Below are 21,920 nucleotides of genomic sequence, written 5' to 3'. Positions count from 1 at the left end.
CTTCTGAACAAAATAGAGCCCATTGGCCTTAGAGTCTCGTTCAAAACATAATGTGCAAAGCACTCCTCTTTGGGATTTGGAAGGATTGATGGAGTTCATTATGCTTCTGTTCAACTTTTAATCTGTCACAGGTTAAAGAAAACACTGAGGGCCATATTTCTCAGCCTCTTCAGTAGGAAAAGAGATTATGATGTCAGTTTAATAACATTCCAAGGCCCTAATGACAGTTCATCTCAGACCAGGCAGTGAAGCAAATAAGTTAACAATAAATGCCAGGGCACTATAAAGAGATGGAATTATAACCAACCCTTTGCACCTTAGTTACCTATGGATTTTTACTCAGTGCTCTCCATACCTCACCTTGACACCCATAATGACCCAACCGATGGGATGTCAATAAGCTATTTATGGCAGGGTGACCACGTATGACACCACTCAACAGGAGTTGCCCTGAGCCAACCAGTGTGCAAGCAACTTGAAGAATTTGTAAAGTGCATTTAGAATGACAATATGACAACACCTTTTAAGCAGAGTTGCTCCTTATAGCTGTCTTTAAATACAACTACTTGTTGACAAGAACATCAACCACATTATCCTCAGATCCTCTCTAATCCTTCTGTCAACAGGTCACACAAACTGTGACAGTTCCTTGGGGAAAAAATGCAACACCAGCAAATTGCAGTCACCTCTACAATGCGCTCACTGGACAGACTCGCCAACCTTGACAGCGAGATTTAATCTCCACTTTCAGAAGAATGTTCAGCCATTCTCTCCTCCAGGCCCCCCAGTATCTGCTCAGCATGACAACAATCTTCTCTCGGACTAGACAGTAATGTTAAGAGTCTACGTATTCCTGCAAATCCTGATGAGGAAAGGGTCTGACCACATACATTTGAGAAATACATTCATCTGGTTAAGACACTCCAGCATTCTTACCTGAAAAATCCCATGGACAGAGGAGCCCGGTGGGCTACAGTCTATGGACTTGCAAAGAGTCGGACATGACTGAACGCGCGCACGCACGCATGCACGCACGCAATGCTGAAATCTCCAATAGCAGTCCTATTCTTTCTGGGCTCTTAACATAAAGATGAGGCTGGCATACTGAGACAAAACTTGTTTCTCTTTTTCTACTACTGTGGCAAAAAAAAAAAAAAACGTACCAAGATCTGGCCTGGCACTCCATGGAATATCTGACTAAAAATCTCTTCCTAATACTTTCTTCACAGGGCTGTATGCGTTTCAGCTGACAACAGTGTGCTGCTTTAACACACACAGGAGGCAAAGGCCACGCAAGATAACAAAGCACACGAGGGGAGAACACAGGAGACGGAGGCTTTGTCCTGGGAACTAGAATGGCCTGCTGAATTCAAACATTTACACAGGACGCAAAATGATGCTGCACGCTGCTGCTCCCACCTGTCCTGAGGGCTGTTGCCTTTTAAATTTCCTGGTCAGATAGGAACTGAGCGAGAGACAGGAAGAAATGGGCTTGCAGACAGATCCTAGGTGCCATTCTCACCAATAACATCCAGGAAATTATCTTATGCCTAAATGGCTTAAATTTCTGACACAGAACAGAAATCCAGTATTTAAATAGTCCTCAAAAGTGAAAGCTCAAAGTCATTAACTTCATTTTTGGCATTCAAAGCAAACTAATACTCCATGCATGTCAGAACAATTGGGGATTCATGTCTATAGCAAGAAAAACCAGCCCAGGGCATATATAATCAGAGGGAGTGTGTTAATAGAGATTATATCTGAAGTACTAAATTGTACCCCAAAAAAAACAAACATTTTTTTAAAAGGATTAAGTGTCCAACAAAAGAACTCAGGATAACTGCTGCTACACTGCAGCTTCATTCATTTGGTTAATTTTAATGACGCTAAAAGCCCCAAGTGATCGCTCTTAACTTTCTTCAACACAGAACTTTTGAACATGAACCCTGCTGGTCATTTCAAAATTACAACCCCAACGGTAACCTCTGCTCTTGGGAAGACCCTCACTTATATACTTGTGCAGCAGCAATATTCTTATCTACTTCCTTTAGTCATTTTCCTCCAGCCCCAAATTCAAAACCTTTTTCTCTTTAACCATGAAATTTCAACTGTCACAGTTTGAAGCACAAACAAAACACAGAAGTGAAAAGCATATAGTACAAAATTAATCAATTCTTCTTGATTGCTTTACTAGCGCATTTCAGACAAAAGGGAAACCAGGGATAAAAAGTGACATTTTGGAGAAACAGTAGCTTAAATTTGCAAAAACTAAATTTATGCATTCACTTACCCTAATTTTTTGTGCTTTTTTCTAAACACTATGAGGTTTTACAAATTCAAAAATTTTACCAGGAGGAAAAAAAAAAACCAAGTTAAGAATGACCTTCCCCACCCAGCTTATACTTGACTGAAGAAGGCAGACTCAGGAAAAGTGATCAAATCGATCTATCTTTGCACCCCCAGCAACTGATGTAACCTAGCACACACCAGGTGTTCCATAAATGTGTGATGGCGGGGACCACAGACAAGAATGATCTCTTTCCATTCATTCCCTCCTCTAGTCCATCTTGCATCCTTCACTACACAGAGCTATCAAAATGCCCATCTAACCACTGCATTTCAAACCTTCGCATGTACATAGTCCAGGGGTCTCTGGACTGCATACGTGCGCCTCGTGATTTTAGCTCTGCCAACTTCCTCTGCCTCATCTCTCAACACTCCTCACCCTTTACGTCCCACTCATTAGTTCCTGTGATGTTCCAGTGTCCCCAGGCTTCCATGCTTTACCGGCAAATACTGTAGGCTGGACCATCCCTACTCCTCAACCACAGAGGCAATTCCTACTCCAACATTCCACTCTGGCATCACTCTCTAGGAAATCTTTTCTCATCTTTCCTACTTCATCTCCTCCCATTTCCACAACCTGAGTAGACTCAATTCCTCACTTATGAAATCGGCAAGCATTTATTGACTCTCTATTCTTTGCCAGGCTCCAATATACATTAGGCTCTCAAATGTGTGTGAACAAATGAATGCAGATACCAAATGGTTACAAGAAAGTCAGTCTCTGCTTTCACTGAAGTGAGAATTCTCATAAGGATGTAAGTAGCAAGGCTCTACCACAGACTTGGCACTTTTTTCTTTAGCCATGGACTTTATTATTTGAATATCTGCAATTATTATTCTATACACAAACATTAATTTCTTACAAAACTCTGTATTCCATATTGCTAGGTCACTTCACTCTTCATTGTATGCCACATTTCCATCAAGAACTATTTCCCCAAATCACAATCTGCCTGATTGTGTGTTGTTGTTGTTCAGTTGCTAAGTTGTGTACGACTCTGCGATGCCATAGACTAGCCCACCAGGCTCATCTGTCCATGAGATTTTCCAGGCAAGAATACTGGAGTGGGTTGCCACTTCCTTCTCCAGAGACTTGGCACTTTTTAACATTATTTTTCATGTATCTGTCTCCCGCATTGCAGTGTGAATTCCTTAAGGATTTTGTCTTTTTCATTCATATAGCCTCAGTATGCAGCACCACCTTTTTCATATAGTAAGCACTCAATAAAACATCTGCCCAAAAAATGAAGGAAACTCTTTCACATTTAGCTTTATAAGCTCCAAAATATTTAAGCAACTATTTCCTTAAGTAAATTGTGGCTTCTTTTCAAGTTTAGATTCAAAAAGAAATAAGAAAAATACTACAGTTCTGTGGTTGTAAAAAAAAAAAAAAAAGACTAATGTCAAACCAGCACAGTTTAATACAACAGAAAGAAGGAGTGAAACAAAATCTTAATTGGCATTTTAAAAAAAATGTAAATGCAAAGTCCTTATTCTTTGATTTAAAAACAATTAATGACACAGCAAATATTAGGTTTAGATATACGGGATCTCAGAGACACACAAATGGCAAGTCACATTAACTTTACAGGTTTCCCAGCTTAGTCCTTTTAGTCATTCTTTTTTTACAGAGTTGCTCTCCTGCTCCTAAGCCACAGTCCTTTCACATGAATTTTAGTTAACATTTTCAAGCAGATAAAATTAACAGTGAAGTTCTTTTCCAAAACTTCTGGGTAGAATCAGGTGATGAAAATGCTGTCCTTGAGAGGTAGGGTGAGGAATTGGTACGCTCTTCTTAAATCGAGAGCAGGGCCCGTGGCTTCTCCAGCTAACACAATCCTTCCAAAAAGGAAAGTTTTCATCTGATCCTATTTTAAAACTTCAACAACAGGGCCATCATGACTTTGCCTTTCAAAGAGCTTCAATAAAGCTAGCTGCTACAACAACTGTGGGAAGAAACCGCCTGGACTCGCATCTAAGGAGACAGTGATCTAAATGTCAACTGCGTGTGGGCGGAGGATGGGAAGAGGGAAGAGGAGTTTTATTCACAGCACCAACAAGGCGTCAGTTTGGGGTTTTTATCCTTCCCCCTAGTTCTACTGAAAGACAGCTTTCCAATTCCTTCCAATGTGTGAAATCCAACCTTTACTCTCTTGCTGGCTGCAATATGTGGGTTCTAAATAAAGAGGAAGACACCAACGTTTGGCCATCACTCAAAAGAGTCCCACATACTGGGGTTAAGGAATGGCAGCCGTGGGGGTCCAGCACTCAGCAGAGCAACGCTAATGGTCCTGGGTGACTCTCACAGGAGTCGCGGGTTCTGAGGATGCCCACTGCCACAGCTTGGGGATCGAGGCACTGATGGACGATACAGACTTGAAGTTGTGTTCCCCAGCACATGTCCCACAGGATGGGGAGATGCAGACTCTGTGTATACATGGCAGGTAGGGGTGGAGGGGCAGAAGGAACTTTACACCCCCTGAGCATGAACTATACATGCAGCCATGCTATTTCCTTAGGCATTTTCTTTACACCATTTTCATAAGGTGTAATTATGGTAAAATATACATAATCTAAAACTTACCATCTTAAAACTAGAAGTGTATAGCTTCGGAGTATAACGTGCATTCAGACTGCTGCAAAACCAATCTCCAGAACTCTTTTCATGCTGCAAAACTAAGACTCCAGACCCATTAGAAAGGGCTCACCACTCTTCCTTCCACTCGGCCCCTTGAGACCACCATGCTGCCTTCTGTCTCTGAATGTGACTACACTAGATGCTTCCCACAATCAGAATCACACGGTATTTACCTTTCTGTGACTGGTTTATTTCACTTAGCATAATGTCCCCAAGGTTCATCTAAATTGCATGATACGTTAGAATTTCCCTCCTTTTAAAGGCTGAATAACACTCCATAGTATGTATATGACAATTTTGTTTATGCATTAATCTACTGAGGAATACATAGATTTCTTCCACCCCTTGGCTATTATGAATAATGTTGCAATGGACACGGATATACAAATATCTCTTCGATGTCCTGCTTTTAGTTCTTTTGGATAAAGAACCAGAAGAGTGGGGCCTCCCAGGTGGCTCAAGCAGTTAAAAAAAAAAAAAAAAAAAATTCATCTGCCAATGCAGGAGCCACAGGAAATGCAGGTTTGATCCCTGGGTGGGGAAGATCCCTCGGAGGAGGAAATGGCAAGCCACGCCAGTGTTCTTGCCTGGAGAATCCCAAGGACAGTCCATGGGGTTGCAAACAGTCAGACATGACTGAGGGAGTGAGCATACACACATGCCAGAAGAGTGGGCTGCTGAATCATACGATGATTCTAGTTTTACTTTTCTTGAGGAACCACCATACTATTTTCCAAAGCGACTGCACCATTTTACGTTCTCAGAACATCCTTGCCAATACTTGTTACTGTCTTTTTAAAAAAAAAAAAAAAAACTTTTATTTTCTATTGGGTAGGGCCAATTAACAATGTTGTCACAGTTTCAGCTGAACAGCGATGGGACTCAGCCATAAATATGCATGTATCCACTCTCCTCTAAATCTCCACTCCATCCAGGCTGCCACAAAACATTGAGCAGGTCCCTGAGATACCTTACTGGTAACCTTAACCGCAGTCATCCTAAGACATAAGATGATCTCTTAGTAACCTTAAACGTTTATCCTTGTATTATTTTAATAATCAGAGAAAATTCAGTGAAATACACTCAGCCATTAAAAGGAATCATGCAAATACATATTTATTGGCATAGAAAGGCCTTAAATAGTCTAAATTTTTTTTGATATGAAAGTTACTGTAAGAGTTACATAAAACTACATATACTACTATCTATGTTTGGAGAAATACAAATATACATATTAATATGAATGTTTTATACAGACTCAGTGCAATGTGAAAAGGAATATAAAACAACAAACCAGAAAGTTAATAGTAATTATCTCTGGATAATGGTAATCTAATTTATTTTATTGGTTTCGTATTTATTTCCTGATCTTTACCCAACAAATATGGATGTCTTCTATAATAATGAATAACAAAAATAAAGGTGATAACATGGTAAATAAGTTGGGAGTCACCAGGTACCTAAACTGCTGTAGGCAGCCATGTTGTTGTGGCCAAGAACTACACTTCAATATCTGAGAATCCTCAAGCCAGAACAGGATCCTCTAGATCAATTATAATACTATTGCATAAATTCTACTTTTAGTCCCAACGTGCTTTGAGGACTCTGTTTGGCCAATTTATGACAGATTTAAATTAAGGAGTTGTCAGTAATTTGCCACCCATACCATATGACTCCAGAATCAATAAAGAAGAGATCTGCAAAAAAGAATATATAATGCCGATTTCGTATGTTTAACCCCAAAACAAAAATATATAGATAGGAAACAGAGAGGATTTATAAGGTACAAGGAAAATACGTGCTGAAGATACACTGCTCCAACCCAACTACATTACATAATATTCTAGTTACTATGCATTAAGAAATTTTTATTTTCACATTTCTTGTGAAAATTCTCTTTTTATGCCTTGTCATGTGCAAGTGTGTTTAATGAGTTGTTATTTTTTTAATCTTTATCTTGTTTATCTCCCTAAACTAAAAGAACAAGGTAACATATTCGAATTTAGACCAAAAGAAGTAGAGAAAAGAATGCTTCAAAGAGAAGAGGCAAAAGCTGGAACACAAATAAAAATGAGAACCAAGGGGTCCTCTGCCCACTAGAAACCTCGAAGCTTGCTCCATAATCCCTACCCGCCACCCTCCACCATACGCACTATTAAACTCTCTCCTCTCCATCCCTGATCTTCCAATTGGGAGGCTGTAACATTCATGGAATGACCCTTAACACATGGGCCCGACATGTTTGCAACTTCCCCAAAAAACCCTCAAACTCAGCAGCACAACAGATGTCATAATTAAATTACTCAACACCTAACACTTTTAATTCTAAAATTATCCCCCATTCACATCACATGACTTTCCTTCCACATCCCTAGGCCTCAGTTCCACTCAATGTGTGTATCCTCACAGGGGCGCTGGCCAGACCCTAGACATTCCTTTCTTAGTCCATCACCTCTGTTCTGGTTTACTGCCCACCATGTAGCCTGGATCCTGAATTAGTCACTGAAGAAATGGATTCCGTACACATTGGCTTCCTATTTTCTCTACTGGCAACTGGTCATAGGTTAGCCTCTCAAAGGATGGACCAAGAGAAAGAACAGGAGAGAACAGAAACTGACTCTTTTCTGATTAATTGGTAACAATCCCCAGCTGCCTGCTGGACTAGGGACATCCCCTGAGTCTTGCATCCCAAGGTCTCCACTATATGGTTACATTCCTCTCTCCAATGAGTTCCCAACCACATTCCATTGAGAAGACAGGGAAACGACATGAGGGTTTCCAGGAAGGCTAAAGTGAGCACTGAGTAGTCAGGATCCCAGGCTTCACCCAGAGCAGCTCCACTTTTATTTAACAACAGGAGGATGTCCAACCAATCATGTTGCATGCAGAAGACACTACTGTTCAGCCATTAAAAACCACATTTTCGTGATATAAAGGGTATGTTCATGATGTAAACACTAGGTACAGCACTACCCAAAGTCTTCAATAGGTAATAGACCTAGGAATAGGGAATAGGAATAGGGAAACACCTTGGGGTAAACCGTGGTTATGTGAGAGTGGCAGATTTATGGGTGCCTCTTAAATTTTCTGCTACTAATAGTCATTTTTAAACATGTTTATGTAATCTTTAAATTTCTAAAAAAATATTTTCTTTGAAAAAATTATTTCCTTTCTTATAAAAAATGGTTCCCTTTTCTAAAGTCCAGAAAGTGATGGATCAAACCTTACTTGCCTCTGCGGGAGTCTTCCCAGCTAGCATCTGGTGGCTGCCAGCAAGGAGAGGACCAAGCTAGGCTCTCACCCTAGAGGTTTCAAATACAACTCGGGTGGGAACAAGCAAACAACATCCCTCAGGTAAGATGCCTGTCTCTCTGTGTTGATCTTTTCTTCAATAACTCTCATTACACCTGCCTTAGAGTCCTTGATGGCTAATCTCAGCAAAGTGTCAGCCACTGATAAAAGGCAGAGATAAAGAAAATCTAAGCAGAGAGCATGACTATCATCCACACTGGAAGCTGGCAAGCTTTTCCCAATCATTACCGGTTTCCTTGTAGACAAGACCCTCCTACTAAATCTTCATGCTCACCAGGTGCTTTGCCTTCACACGCTCCTCCTCATTTGATATCCTCTCACGAAGGATAGCTCTGGTCAACTGCTCGTTGGCAAAAGCCTTCTCTGCATCCAGTTCTTTGCTTTGCTTCAGTCTGAAAAGACAACAAAGTTCTAACTTAGAAAAAAAAATATTTTAATAGTTGACATCATGTGTTTAATGGAATACTTGAATAAAAAGATAGAAACAGCCGTAGAGTTAGTAGCTGAAGTCATCTTGGCCTCAAATTTATCAACAGCAGGTACATTTTCTAATAAATCCTCATGCAGCCTTTACCCAAGCACTTAAAAGAAGAGAATTTAAATATACCAAGAGGCTAATCAATCTACCTGCTAAATTAGTTTTCACTAAGTTCTTCTTATGTCAAATTGAAATCTGCCCAACTAAATATTCTATCCCTGGTGACTCCATCTGCCCTCTGGAGATAAAAGTAATACATCTAATTAACAAGCCATCTATAAGACAAATATTTGAAGGTAACCATCATCCTCCCATCAAAACTGACTCCGCTATTTATTGACTCTATACGAGGCATTGTGCAAGGCACTGATGACACAGTGCTGAACAGGACCAGGCCCCGATCTCGTGGACCTGACATCACCGCAGGAAATACAAACACTATTAAAAGATCTTTCCTCCCAGTCAATCTCTCATTTCCCAACAATCTTTATCTGCAAAAATGGCCAGACCTTTCAGGAGCAGGGTTCCTCACTTGTGGGATGACTCCAATTTGTCCCTTAGCTCCAAACTAAATGTTAACACTGCAGACGTGGTCCAGCAAAGTAAGACAGCGGAACCTCACCTCCCGAGATTCCCAACCAATGCTAATTCTACTAATGAAGCATCTGACTGCATTAGGTCTATCAACCTCATCACACAATTAGATCATACTAAGCTGCAATCCACTACAACCTCTCTCCTGTGCATGACAAAGATGTGCCTAGGCCCATAAAGGTATTCAGTAATCACTGAGTGAGAGTACATGAGGCTAATCTCATGGACAAAGATTTTGATTGCCTTTTCTTCTTTGAGAGAAAAACCGCTCTATACCATCATATCCCTGAAGTTATAAGCGGTGCTATAAAAAGAAAAAGTAAAATTGGTATGTTGCTATAAGTGAAATTCTGAGTGCAATCTACTTCATAAGTGGGAATGATGAGAACCAAATTGAACTCAATACTAGTCTATCAAATTTCAGTTTTAAAAAGGATTCTTGAAAAGAAAACTTTTGGTTACTAGTTTTAAATTGCTGTATCATCTTGATACTCTGATATTCTCACAAATTGATTCTAACAGATAAAATCAGTTTGTAAAATACATTCCAAAGTGATAATGCTTTTCCCCCTAAAAATTAAATCTGTGTAAACTTATGTCTTGAATAAAGATAAATAAATCCAATTTTTACCCAAATAAATCCTGGAGTTCTATAAAAGGAAAGCAACATGAGGAACAAAGTGGTCCCCATAAGGACAGCATGCTGACAACTGCTGAAGTTACTGCACCAGATTAGACAACAAGACACACAAAGCATTCTGCCAGCCCATCACTCGGCAGCAAAAGGCATGACTTAGATTACAAGCGAGGCGGAAACGGAAAATAACGACGACTATAATCGACAGATCACCCGCTATATGCAAACACTGTGCTAGGCACTTTATATACATACATAAAACTAGTATAAAATACACATTTTAAATTATTAGTTCTTGGACATAAAGCAAGTTCTTCATAGCTAAAGCTTCTCAAATCTTCCACAATTGGTAAAATTTTAAAGTATTATTCATCTTAATAACATTTTTTCTGAGTTTACTTGCATATGGCATAAAAGTTTTAATTATAAATGGAGTTAAAAGTAGCTCAACTTTGGAAACATAAAGTTAGGGCAAAGTTAATTAAAAATGAAGCAGTAACATAAGTGCAGAAGTCTTCCATGTTATAATAAAAAACCAAAGATTATTCAGCTTGCAATATCTAATACCAACCCTGAGTCTAAACCAAGGCTCTACCACTTACTAGTTGAGTGTAGTTAACCTCCCTGGTCCTGTTATTCTCATGAGTAACACAGACTGGTGTTAACACCTACCTTACAGGATTCTATACACAAAAGCACTTAGTACCAAGCCTGTGACACAATAAGCACTCAATGCGTTAGGTAAGCAGCAGTAATAACAACAGTTTCCACTATGGGATCAGGAGTACAGAAGCAGCAGTTATTTTCTGAAAAGAAGGAAATCTCCACATTCATTAAATATACCATAACTACGTATCGCTTGGTCCTCTCCACCTTTTTTCCCCCAATTCTTCAAAGTTCTGCTTTATTTTTATGAACAAGCACCTTTAACAAGTAAGTCGACTATAGTGACTCTAGCAGCCCCCTCCTTGCACACGTTCCTTTCTTTGCTTCCCATAAGGGCAAGGATCTGGTCTGCTTTTTCCCACTGCTATGTACCAGTGCTAAACAGTGCCAGCCCCACACCACAAGCGCTCACAAAATACCTGAGTATATGCATGAATGAATGAGTGGCGTATTTCCGACTCACTGGAAAATGGAAAACAAGCTGCAGGAAATAGAAGACCGGGGGACTTACGAAACTAGACACCAACAGAGCTCTCCAAGGGCCAAGCCACTGTGATGCCAAGCGTCACAAGTGGGATGATCCTGGACCACACCAACCTAAAGAAGGCTGTTTTACATTTCCTAACTTTTCAAAGCCTCTAAACTACCAACACCTAGTTATACTTGACTCTTGGTTGAAGAGACATTGGGGGATGGCACAAACTGACCAAAAAGAAATTCTCCTTATTCTTACAGTTACTTTCATTTTCTTACAAATAGACCTGTTCAAATTCTCAAATAGTTTATTCTAAAGGAATGTCTGAAAATAAAATTTAAAAAAGAAAGGTCTGTGCAGTGACAGTTTCCTGAACAGAATTTCGTATCTTTAAGAAGTCTGGCAATAGAACCCAGAACCAATCCTCACTACCTATTAGCAGTTTAATGGTACAATCTAATAAACATTAGTTTTCTTAGCTTTAAATTTTGAAGGCTGAGCTTTATATAGCCCAAGGTTCCTGAGCCACCAAGGACCCTGTTGTTTTTAAAAGTGGGGGAGGGGCAGGTATGAGACAAAATAAGTCATTATTAACTTGCGTTTCCAAAGATTTAAGAATTATCTCAAGATAAAACTAAACATACCAAGTATCCTGGAGAATACATTCTCTTTTTTTATTTACTGGCATCTCCCACTTACTATTTCAGATCTCCTGGTCTAATATTATTCTACATTAAGCCCTTGATTTAAGTTTCATTTAAATTTCCTTCTTTTAAATACCTATCTCTCCTCATTTAAATTCTCTAGAGTTTTAAGTAAAGAAGTAGGAGTTTAGTGTAAACTTTTCTTATTTGCATTAAGTAATTGGATAGCTTGCCTAAGCTTAATGAAACAAATACCAGTCAGCTCTGTCCTTATACCTCAAACCCTAGCAACTGAGCTCTTGTTTTCAATATATTCTCAACCAGGTGAGAGATGTAAGATACAACAGCAAAATGAATTTCTAAAAATGAGCCAAATCTCTTATGATGAACAACATTACATGTGTCCTTTAAATGGAAAAAATAATAATAATTTACTCACATATGTTTAGTTCTTATAGATATCGGATATATAAAATTTATGTATTTCAGTTTGTGTAAAAACTGACCAAAGAACCTAAGGTTTTATTTAGAACCTAAGGTTCTTTATTTCAAAGAACCTAAAGGTTTTAAGAAAATGGGAGAAGTATTTTTAAAGGTCACTTTAGCTAGGCATGTTTTATAGATTCAACTTTGTTGTTGTCTATGAAGGAGGCATTGCTATTTAAAAACATATATATGAGAAAAACTGAAATGTGGAAAAGCACACAGGAGACATGAAATGACCGGATCTGGTTTCCAAAGCCATGGTTCTTAAACCTGAAGAGTCACCCAACCAACAACGCCACCACCACCACCAGGAATCAGCTTTCATTACATTGCTCACCTTTGTGGTCATGTAAGGACAGTTTTCACAAGCCACATTACTCATAATTATTTTAAAAGAGGCTCATTTTAAAATTTGCTTTCATTATATCAAGTCCGAGTTTGCCAGAGTCGAAATTATTACCAGCCCTTTCCCAAAGTGGTTTGGCTTTCAACGGCCCTAAATGTTTCTCTGAACCTGGGCACTGCTCATTTGGCAATTCACAAATACTCAGATTTATCTTCATGTAGGTTGACACATAAGTAATGCTACACAATTCTAGCTTAGAAAATTACTTTATAATTTAATATATAAGGCCATTATATTACTGAAGGAAAGTTGATAAGAACCTCAGATAATGGGTGAGAATAAATGGGAAACTGAGACTGTTCCAGATAAAGTGATTTGAGGAAATGATTTATCTAAAATTGAACTATGACCATTACACACAGACTATCTGCATAGTACTGCAATGTACTTAGACTGTTTCAAACACTAGAAGAGAAAAATGAGCGACTATGACCACAAAGGTCAGTTTTAATGCTAATGATGAATTTTATTTTAATGCATCATACTTTGTCAAAACATGCTGAACTAGCATTCAAAATACTGTTTACTACTCTTCTTTTCAAGAGAAAAGCTGAGCTGGTAATCTAATGAACTAATGATTAACACTATTAAAAATAATGACAAAACAAGTATATAGCTTTCTATTAATAAGACTTTACCAAAATAAAAGTACATAGCAAGCTTAATATTTCTCAGCTCAAATAATTTCAAATCCTAGAAGGAAATATACATGCACTGTATATAATACGGCCGTGTGCTATTCATACACAGTATGTGTGTGTATACTGAATGTGTAACATCTACGTGTATAACAGATAAAAGAGTCAGCATTTATTAATGCTCGCTTTGTGCCAGGAACAGGTCTACGCACTTGACAAGTGTAACTCATTTACAATCCTCAACGGCACCCCTATCAAAACTGTTTTACTCTATTTCAGATGAGGAAGCTGAGGCACAGAGAAGTTTTCTAACAATAAGGCTTTAGAGGATTTATGAAGTAATCTGCCTGGGGTCACAAAGCCAGTGAGAGAGGTGCAGCCAGGCAGGCTGATTTCAGAGCCTGTATTCTTACAGAAGATACACACACACATAATACATATACACTATTAGAATGTATGTGTGTATATATACATATTAAGCCACGGGACAGGGGGAGAACTTTGTCTTCTGCATCACTGTAACTTGGTCACTCCACAGTGCCTGGCTCTTGGCAGGCATTCAGTAAGCACTGTTGAAAGAAATTAACAGAGGATGAGCCTAGTTTAATACAATGGAACACAGGTACTCTTTATATAATGGTAATTTAGCAAGAAATGGCACTGTCTTGGAAAACTGAATGACTGCAATCTGGCAGACCTACAGTCAATCAGTATTACCTAACCACCATTAAGACTTGGTTCTGCATACAACCAAGAGGATGTTTATTTGGGTCATCTTTATTTCTACGCAAATATCATTTAAAATGTCATTCAGAATTTAACAAAGTTTACTTGCTTTACACAAGAACATTTTTCTTTAAGTGTTTTTGTTTTAAAGCATACCAAAATGTGGCCACAATCTGGGCATTTTCTTGCATGGCTTTCAAAACGATGCCTAAAGGAAAAACAGCCTCTAACTGGAAGCCTACAGCTAATATAGGTTACCTACAGCGAATATAGGTAAACATGGGGGATTTACCCATAGTTATAATCCTAAATGGTTCTCACCTCCTCATTTGAGACAATCACCCCTTGTTCACACATGGCATATTACTTTGTACTTCGAGTCCCGATTTCAAGCCTCACTTGAGAACAAATTCTACCTACCCTGGATTTTCTGGGATTTTTTTTTTTTTGCTTATCAAATACCTTCTCTTACTGCACTGAAAAATAGATCTGTATGTGAAAAGAATTCTGGTTTTAGTTCACAAGTTAATGTCACCATATCCAAGGCCCACGTCCCCCTCCCTCAGGAATTCACAATTAAACTTCCCTGAGGAAGTTACACAACACCCGAAAGCGCCCTTGACTTGGCCTCTTTCTTATCTGGCTTAAAGGAAATATTTAGAGGCAGCTTAAGCTACAACACTCATCTTTTTCTCTTAGAGAGCATACACCAATTGTTACAATCCTCAAACCACAGGTGAGCAACAGTGGCAGCACACACTGAACTGTGCTGGGTCAGCGGGGCTTTAAACAAACTGCTGCCCAGAAGCTGTAGCAGGGGAGGCCCAGGCGTGACCTGTTACTACTGAAGACTTGTTTTCAAAGTAGCTACATCCCCTCCCTTGAGAACATGTATCGGATGGGCACTGCAGTTGTTTATTTACTACGATGTTGAGGAGGACCACAGGGTCTTCCTAGGAAAAAGGAAGCAGAGGTCAAAGACAGGTATCTCTGGGGTAAATCCCTCTAATGGGCCCAGGTGGACAAGACATCAGCTTAAGCACTGGCCTCATCCCAGATGGGCTTGAGCCAGGACAGATGGCAACATGAGATGTCCTCCTGAAGACAGAAAACTAGGACAACATTCCTGGTTCAAGTGACCCGTGAGACATGGGTGGGCCCAGAGCTACGAAGAAATGACAGCAGCTTAGTACACACCCTCACATATATAAAAGATACATCAAGTTTTCTGTACTTACATTTGCTTTTTATTAAAAGACACATTTTCACCAGAACACATATTTTGAAATTGGCCTTGTTAAGTCAGTAAGCCTTGGTAAACTTTTGGTCAGACAGAGAGAAGATATCACCGTTCTCCTTCCTAAGATTTGTGAGGGAAAGAATCGATACTTTTCCTCTTTTCTATTTCAAAGGACTTTCAAGCTTAAACCCAACTGCAACCTCTCACCCTCCAAATATACTAACATATACACACCACCTAACTCACTCCAACACTTTTCATGGTAGATGTTTTAAAGTTAAAGCTTAGCAGATACCACCATCAATCCCAGAGTAAACATTTTTAAAGAAAGAATAATTACAGAACATCTTTTTATTATTTTTTAAATCAAGCAGTCTTTGAATTTTTAATCATTTTTGATTCCCATGTTGAGCTGCTAATTTGATTAATGCATAAAGGTTAATGACTGTTGTCTTTAAAATCTGGCTTGTTATCAATAAATAATTGTGCCTTTTTGTTCTGTTTAGGGCTGACAACCTTCATTTGTACCTTTTCTCGTATTTCTTCTGCTTGGTACAGCTTTACCAATCCAGTAATTTTTTAACTTTTATTAAAATTAAACAAATAACTTTGTTTTACTTGTATGTCAAATAATACATAGCTCTTGGTGTGTGTATGTGTGTCTTAAAATAATCTGGCACCCTTGATCTTTAAGTGGGCAACTGTGGCCAGTCGCAATTATTAATAGTTGGAAACTGATACACTTAACTTTATTTCTTTCATTTTATACTTTATCTACCATTAATCTTACTTTGCTCATATTTCTTTTTCCCCTTTCCTTATTTTCCCAGTTATATCAAGTTACTATACATGCTCTTCCCATCCCCAAAAGATCTTTGGTATTTTTCTTTCAGATTAGTGATCATTTTCTTTCTGAATATTCACAAACACTTCCCTACTCTTGTTTAAAAACAAAATTCCTACTATTTTCTCAACCACTACCCTCTGCAAAGTCAGTAAGATGAAATCATTTGAATGCTTTGACTCTCAACCCCAACTTTTAGCTAAGAGTTCAGTGCTTTTAAATTCATACAATTCTTAGTTTTCCCATTAAGAATTTCTCTTCATTTTCAAAAACCCTTATTAGTAGCTTTATCAGATGTTCCCACTCTATCATCCATGTATCGATACACAGTGAAAAGACGGATTCTCACGGGTGCTGTTACTCTTCTCCACCTTTCCCTGGTTAAGATCTCTGTTATAATTAATTTGCAATTTGGTTCAAATTCTTTAAGAATCTTCCTAAGATGGACCAGCATGTCAGACTTTTAGCTGTGACTCAGTTTCATACGCCCCTACTTTGTGAAGTGGGAGCCAGGAGTCTCTAAACCCCATGCCTGCTTTGCAGCTGGGTCCCTGTTAGGTTCTGCCAATAGAGGGTGCCAGAGGGAGGCCGCAGGCTGGTAGAGGGAAAAGGAACGCTCCAGTTTGCAGTCTCCGCCTTTCAGCATCGCTCAGACCTCACTGCTTCACGCCAGCAGCAGCACTTGTCCCTGCAGCGGCAGTTCAATCCAGTTTGCAGGCTGCTCACACCTGCAAAAGCAACCTTCCTACACTTCCCTCTGGAAACACCAGCCATGCCTACCTGGAGGGTCCTCAGAAATCTGAGTGCCAGAACCACTGGCCTCCTCTTTCCTGGGGTGCAGCTCCACAGAGCCCCTCCTCCCAGATTCAGTGTTTTAACCCCTAACCTCTGCCAGTGTTACCTCTGGGATAGCTGAGAGCTGCACTGTCATATACCGCTGAAATTAACCACACATGGCTACCAAGCCCATGAAATCTGTCCAGACTGAGATGTGCTGTCAGTATAAAATACATACTGGATTAATACTGAGTATAGAAATAAGAATGTGATATGCCCCACTAACATATTTTATATTGATTATATGTTAAGATGAGAACATCTTGGATATACTGGGGAAAATAAAATCTTAAAATTATTTCCTTTTTTTGATGTGGCTACTAAAAAAATTATAATTACATAGATGGCCCACAATATATTTTGAGTAACAGCACTGCCTGTGAGTTGCTTTGTTATGGCTGTTTTGCCTTTTCAGCTCCTAAATGCCTCATTAACAATTCTTGCATTAAATTCTCTCCGTTAAAAGTAACTGATGAGTTCTGTCTCCTTAGTGGATTCTGATTGCTAGTTGTTTACAGTAATAAGTTCTCCAAATCCTTACATATCTGTAAGTCTCTTTCTCACCCTGGCAGGTGAACGAGAGCGCAACACAGAATTGGGGGATCTCAGCCCTTTCTCAGGAATCCCTAGATGTCATTCTGCCTTCGAGCTTCCAGTTTGGCAAAGAAAGGCCTAAACCCGGACTGATCCCATTTCCTTTATAAATTAGTGGTTCTTTCTGTCAGGAAGCTTATAAGATTTTCTCTTTATCCTTAGAGCTCAGAAATTTTAGCAGTCTGACCAGGTGCACATCTTTTCTCATCAATCCTTCCCAGAATAGAGGCCTCTCAATTTGCAGCCTCCAATCTTTCTTCAGTTCAGCGGAATGTTTTTATATCATTTAATTATCACTGCTCCTCCCTCCCACTTCCCTTTATTTCCATCTAGAATTTAGTCTATTTCATCAAATATACAGGGTTATTCTCCTCACCATCCTTCAATATCCATGAAATTAAGACATACCGTAAAATCAGTGTATCTTACCAACCAAGTGGCAATAGTCACCAGTGCTACAAACACCAAAAGCACCATTCAAATATGCCAACAGTTCTTGCCAGAAGCACCTTTTTTGAGAGCCTTTCTCCCAAGCTGCTGCTTCTTTTCACCTCCTACTCATCAGGGCTCTGAACTATGTTAAGCAGGGGTGCTTGCTCAGTCCCCTGTCAAGGGAACCAAGAGAAAGTCTCTCTGCTCCTGTCTCCCACCCTCTACCCATTCAGAGCAGTCAACAGCGGCAGAGAAATCAGAAGGTTCTCTCTGCAGCACTCAGATAGACTGGGGCCAACACTGGCGATCCTTGTGGTGTGCCAAAACTAACCTACTGGCTCACACCCATCCACCAGATGCTCTGCTAAGAAAAAGCAGCTGGGAATTAGACTGAAATTGCAATGAGAAGACAATGGAGATGCTTTCAAGCCTCCAACTCCTCCCTAGAAGCCTCTCCACCTTTTACATTTCCATCCAACTTTCTTACCCCACATAAAAGGGTTACTACTTAAAGCGTTTTAGGGCAAGGGGAAGGGATTGAAAGTGCTGGATGGGTAAATCTGGGGCACTGTGCATTAATTCTTATGGAAACCATCTCCCTATATTGTGTCTTCACTGTAAGCTGTTCAGTTCAGTTGCTCAGTCATGTCCGACTCTTTGCGACCCCACGAATTGCAGCACACCAGGCCTCCCTGTCCATCATGAACTCCCGGAGTTCACTCAAACTCGTGTCCATTGAGTCAGTAAGGTCATCCAGCCATCTCATCCTCTGTCGTCCCCTTCTCCTCCCGCCCCCAATCCCTCCCAGCATCAGGGTCTTTTCCAATGAGTCAACTCTTCGCATGAGGTGGCCAAAGTATTGGAGTTTCAGCTTTAGCATCAATCCTTCCAATGAACACCCAGGACTGATCTCCTTTAGAATGGACTGGTTGGATCTCCTGGCACATCCATACATGACCACTGGAAAAACCACAGCCTTGACCAGATGGACCTTTGTTGGCAAAGTAAGGTCTCTGCTTTTGAATATGCTATCTAGGTTGATCATAACTTTCCCTCCAAGGAGTAAGCGTCTTTTAATTTCATGGCTGCAATCACCATCTGCAGTGATTTTGGAGCCCAAAAATATAAAGTCTGACACTGTTTCCACTGTTTCCCCATCTATGTCCCATGAAGTGATGGAACCAGATGCCATGATCTTCGTTTTCTGAACATTGAGCTTTAAGCCAGCTTTTTCACTCTCCTCTTTCACTTTCATCAAGAGGCTTTTTAGTTCCTCTTCACTTTCTGCCATAAGGGTGGTGTCATCTGCATATCTGAGGTTATTGATATTTCTCCCAGCATCTTGATTCCAGCTTGTGCTTCCTCCAGCCCAGCGTTTCTCATGATGTACTCTGCATACTTAATAAGCAGGGTGACAATATACAGCCTTGACGTACTCCATTTCCTATTTGGAACCAGTCTGTTGTTCCATGCCCAGTTCTAACTGTTGCTTCTTGATCTGCATACAGATTTCTCAAGAGGCAGGTCAGGTGGTCTGGTATTCCCATCTCTTGAAGAATTCTCCACAGTTTATTGTGATCCACACAGTCAAAGGCTTTGGCGTAGTCAATAAAGCAGAAATAGATGCTTTTCTGGAACTCTCTTGCTTTTTCCATGATCCAGTGGATGTTGTACTTTCCTCAAAAAAAAAAAAAAAAAAGGACACACCTTGCTATAAGGAAAGAGTCCTGAATATTCATTGGAAGGACTAACACTGAAGTTAAAACTCCAATACTTTGGCTACCTGATGTAAAGAGCCAACTCATTGGAAAAGACCCTGATGCTGGGAAAGATTGAGGGCAGGAGGAGAAGGGGACGACAAAGGATGAGATGGTTGGATGGCATCACTGACTTGATGGACATGAGTCTGAGTAGGCTTCGGAGTTGGTGATGCAGGGAAGCCTGGTGTGCTGTGGTCCATAATGTCGCAGAAAGGACACAACTGAGCGACTGAACTGAACTGATAAAGAAACACAGTCCCCCTGTACCGCAAGCACTATGCAGTCTTTCTAGATACATACAGGGTAGAAACTACTGACACCAAACCAATCAAATAAGAGCCATTTCACATGGGGCTAGACAACATTCTCCGGTTTTGCAGCTCACCGATAATCATCAGGTATAATTGAAGGACAGGCCTTGGAGAATCAGTGGAGAGAAGAGAAACCACCTATATCACAGAGTACTGCTCTGATTAAGTGTTACACAGTAGTAAGTTCAAGATTAAACTCCACGGCAAGCACCTATCCTATAAGGCTGGTGAAATGCTCAGCCAATTGCCATAAAGCGCAGTCTAGCTAAGAGAAGGAGGACATCCTCTTTGGAAAGCTGAAGAGCAAATGAAGTTGCATGTGAAACAAGGGGACAACCCACCTCCAAAGGGCATGTGCTGCAAAAGCAATTCTGTTCCCAAAACACTATTTGAAACCCACTCCAAGGAAAGGATAAATAGTCAAATTTTGTATCACTGAGCACAGCCACAATTGTTATTGTTCGCTAAACACAGGCTTCCAAAAAGAACCTCTGTCAGTCTCACTTTTTAATAAAGACGGCCCCATGCTTTTTACTCCAACTACTCTACAACCTCAAAACAAATATCAAGAGTTGAAGGGGGTTTCTCTGTGAGACCAGGCTCATCTTTCCGTTTAAACCTTGGACCACACAGGAAGTACGACAGACAGCCTCAGCACCCACCATGCCCACCCCACACTGTGCTGTCCCCAAACAACAAGATCCACGTTCACGCCTCTCTGACACTATTCATCAGCTAAAATTTCATTCCTTGGCAGGTGTTTTATTTCTAGCATTCCCTACAAAATCATGCTGAAGAAAAAATAAATTCGAATAGAAACACATTGATCTGAAAGCCACACTATTCAGTACATTGGATTTCGTTTTAATTTTCACCTTAAACACAAAATGAGACGGCAGAAACACGTATCAAAAGAGCAAATGAAGTGAAACTCTGTATGATTTTACCTACTGTCATCTTAGGGTAACTCCTGTTCATTTCTTTACTTGCCATTTCCCCGTCTCTGACTCACAAGTTAAATCACAGACATACTTTAAGAAATAAGAATTACCATTCAGAACGCACATCAATGACAAAAATAAAAGAAACAAATGGAGTTTCCCAAAATGAAAACGCATTAAAAAGCACTTTTCAGAAATGTACTGTGCAGACCATAGTGTGAGGACAAGGACTCGCCCTGCAGGAGACTCAGCGGAGCAGAGAGGAGCCAGCCAGAACTCAGTTCCTCTTTATTCCAACAAAAGCATTCAGACTCATGTGGTCCTTTCTCTCTCTGTTCCATTTCAGTTCAGTCGCTCAGTCAGTCATGTCCCACTCTTTGCAACCCCATGGACTGCAGCACACCAGGCTTCCCTGTCCATCACCAACTCCCAGAGTTAACTCAAACTCATATCCATCGAGTCAGTGATAACATCCAACCATCTCATCCTCTGTCGTCCCCTTCTCCTCCCACCTTCAATTCTTCCCAGCATCAGGGTCTTTTCCAATGAATCAGTTCTTCACATCAGGTGGCCCAACTACTGGAGTTTCAGCTTCCTTCCAGTGAATATTCAGGACTGATCTCCTTTAGAATGGACTGGTTGGATCTCCTGGCAGTCCAAGGGACTCTCAAGAGTCTTCTCCAACACCACAGCTCAAAAGCATCAATTCTTCAGCACTCAACTTTCTTTATAGCCCAACTCTCGCATCCATACATGACTACTGGAAAAACTGTAGCTTTGACTAGACGGACCTTTTGTCTGTTCCATTTGATTTGTTACTTTTAATAGGGAAGACTTTAGATACAACTTATGCCATTCAAACAGAAAAATGTGTAACATTCAACTAATAACAGCTATCATTTATGGAGTACCTCC

At 40.0% G+C, this 21,920-nt stretch overlaps 1 protein-coding gene across 1 annotated transcript in view; it reads right to left on the bottom strand.

The window, feature by feature from the left end:
• The window catches only part of CHCHD3 (coiled-coil-helix-coiled-coil-helix domain containing 3), a 282,198-nt gene that overhangs the window by 175,153 nt on the left and 85,125 nt on the right, over window positions 1-21,920 (bottom strand). Inside the window, exon 4 of the mRNA XM_005679482.2 lies at window positions 8,571-8,688. Coding sequence (XP_005679539.2) covers window positions 8,571-8,688 — 118 coding nt within the window. The remainder of the gene's footprint in view (window positions 1-8,570; window positions 8,689-21,920) is intronic.

This window comes from Capra hircus, chromosome 4 (assembly GCF_001704415.2).
Source record: "Capra hircus breed San Clemente chromosome 4, ASM170441v1, whole genome shotgun sequence".
NCBI classification, from domain to species: Eukaryota; Metazoa; Chordata; class Mammalia; order Artiodactyla; family Bovidae; genus Capra; species Capra hircus.
Note: the sequence above shows the minus strand (reverse complement) of the source record. Positions and strands in the feature narration are given on the sequence as shown.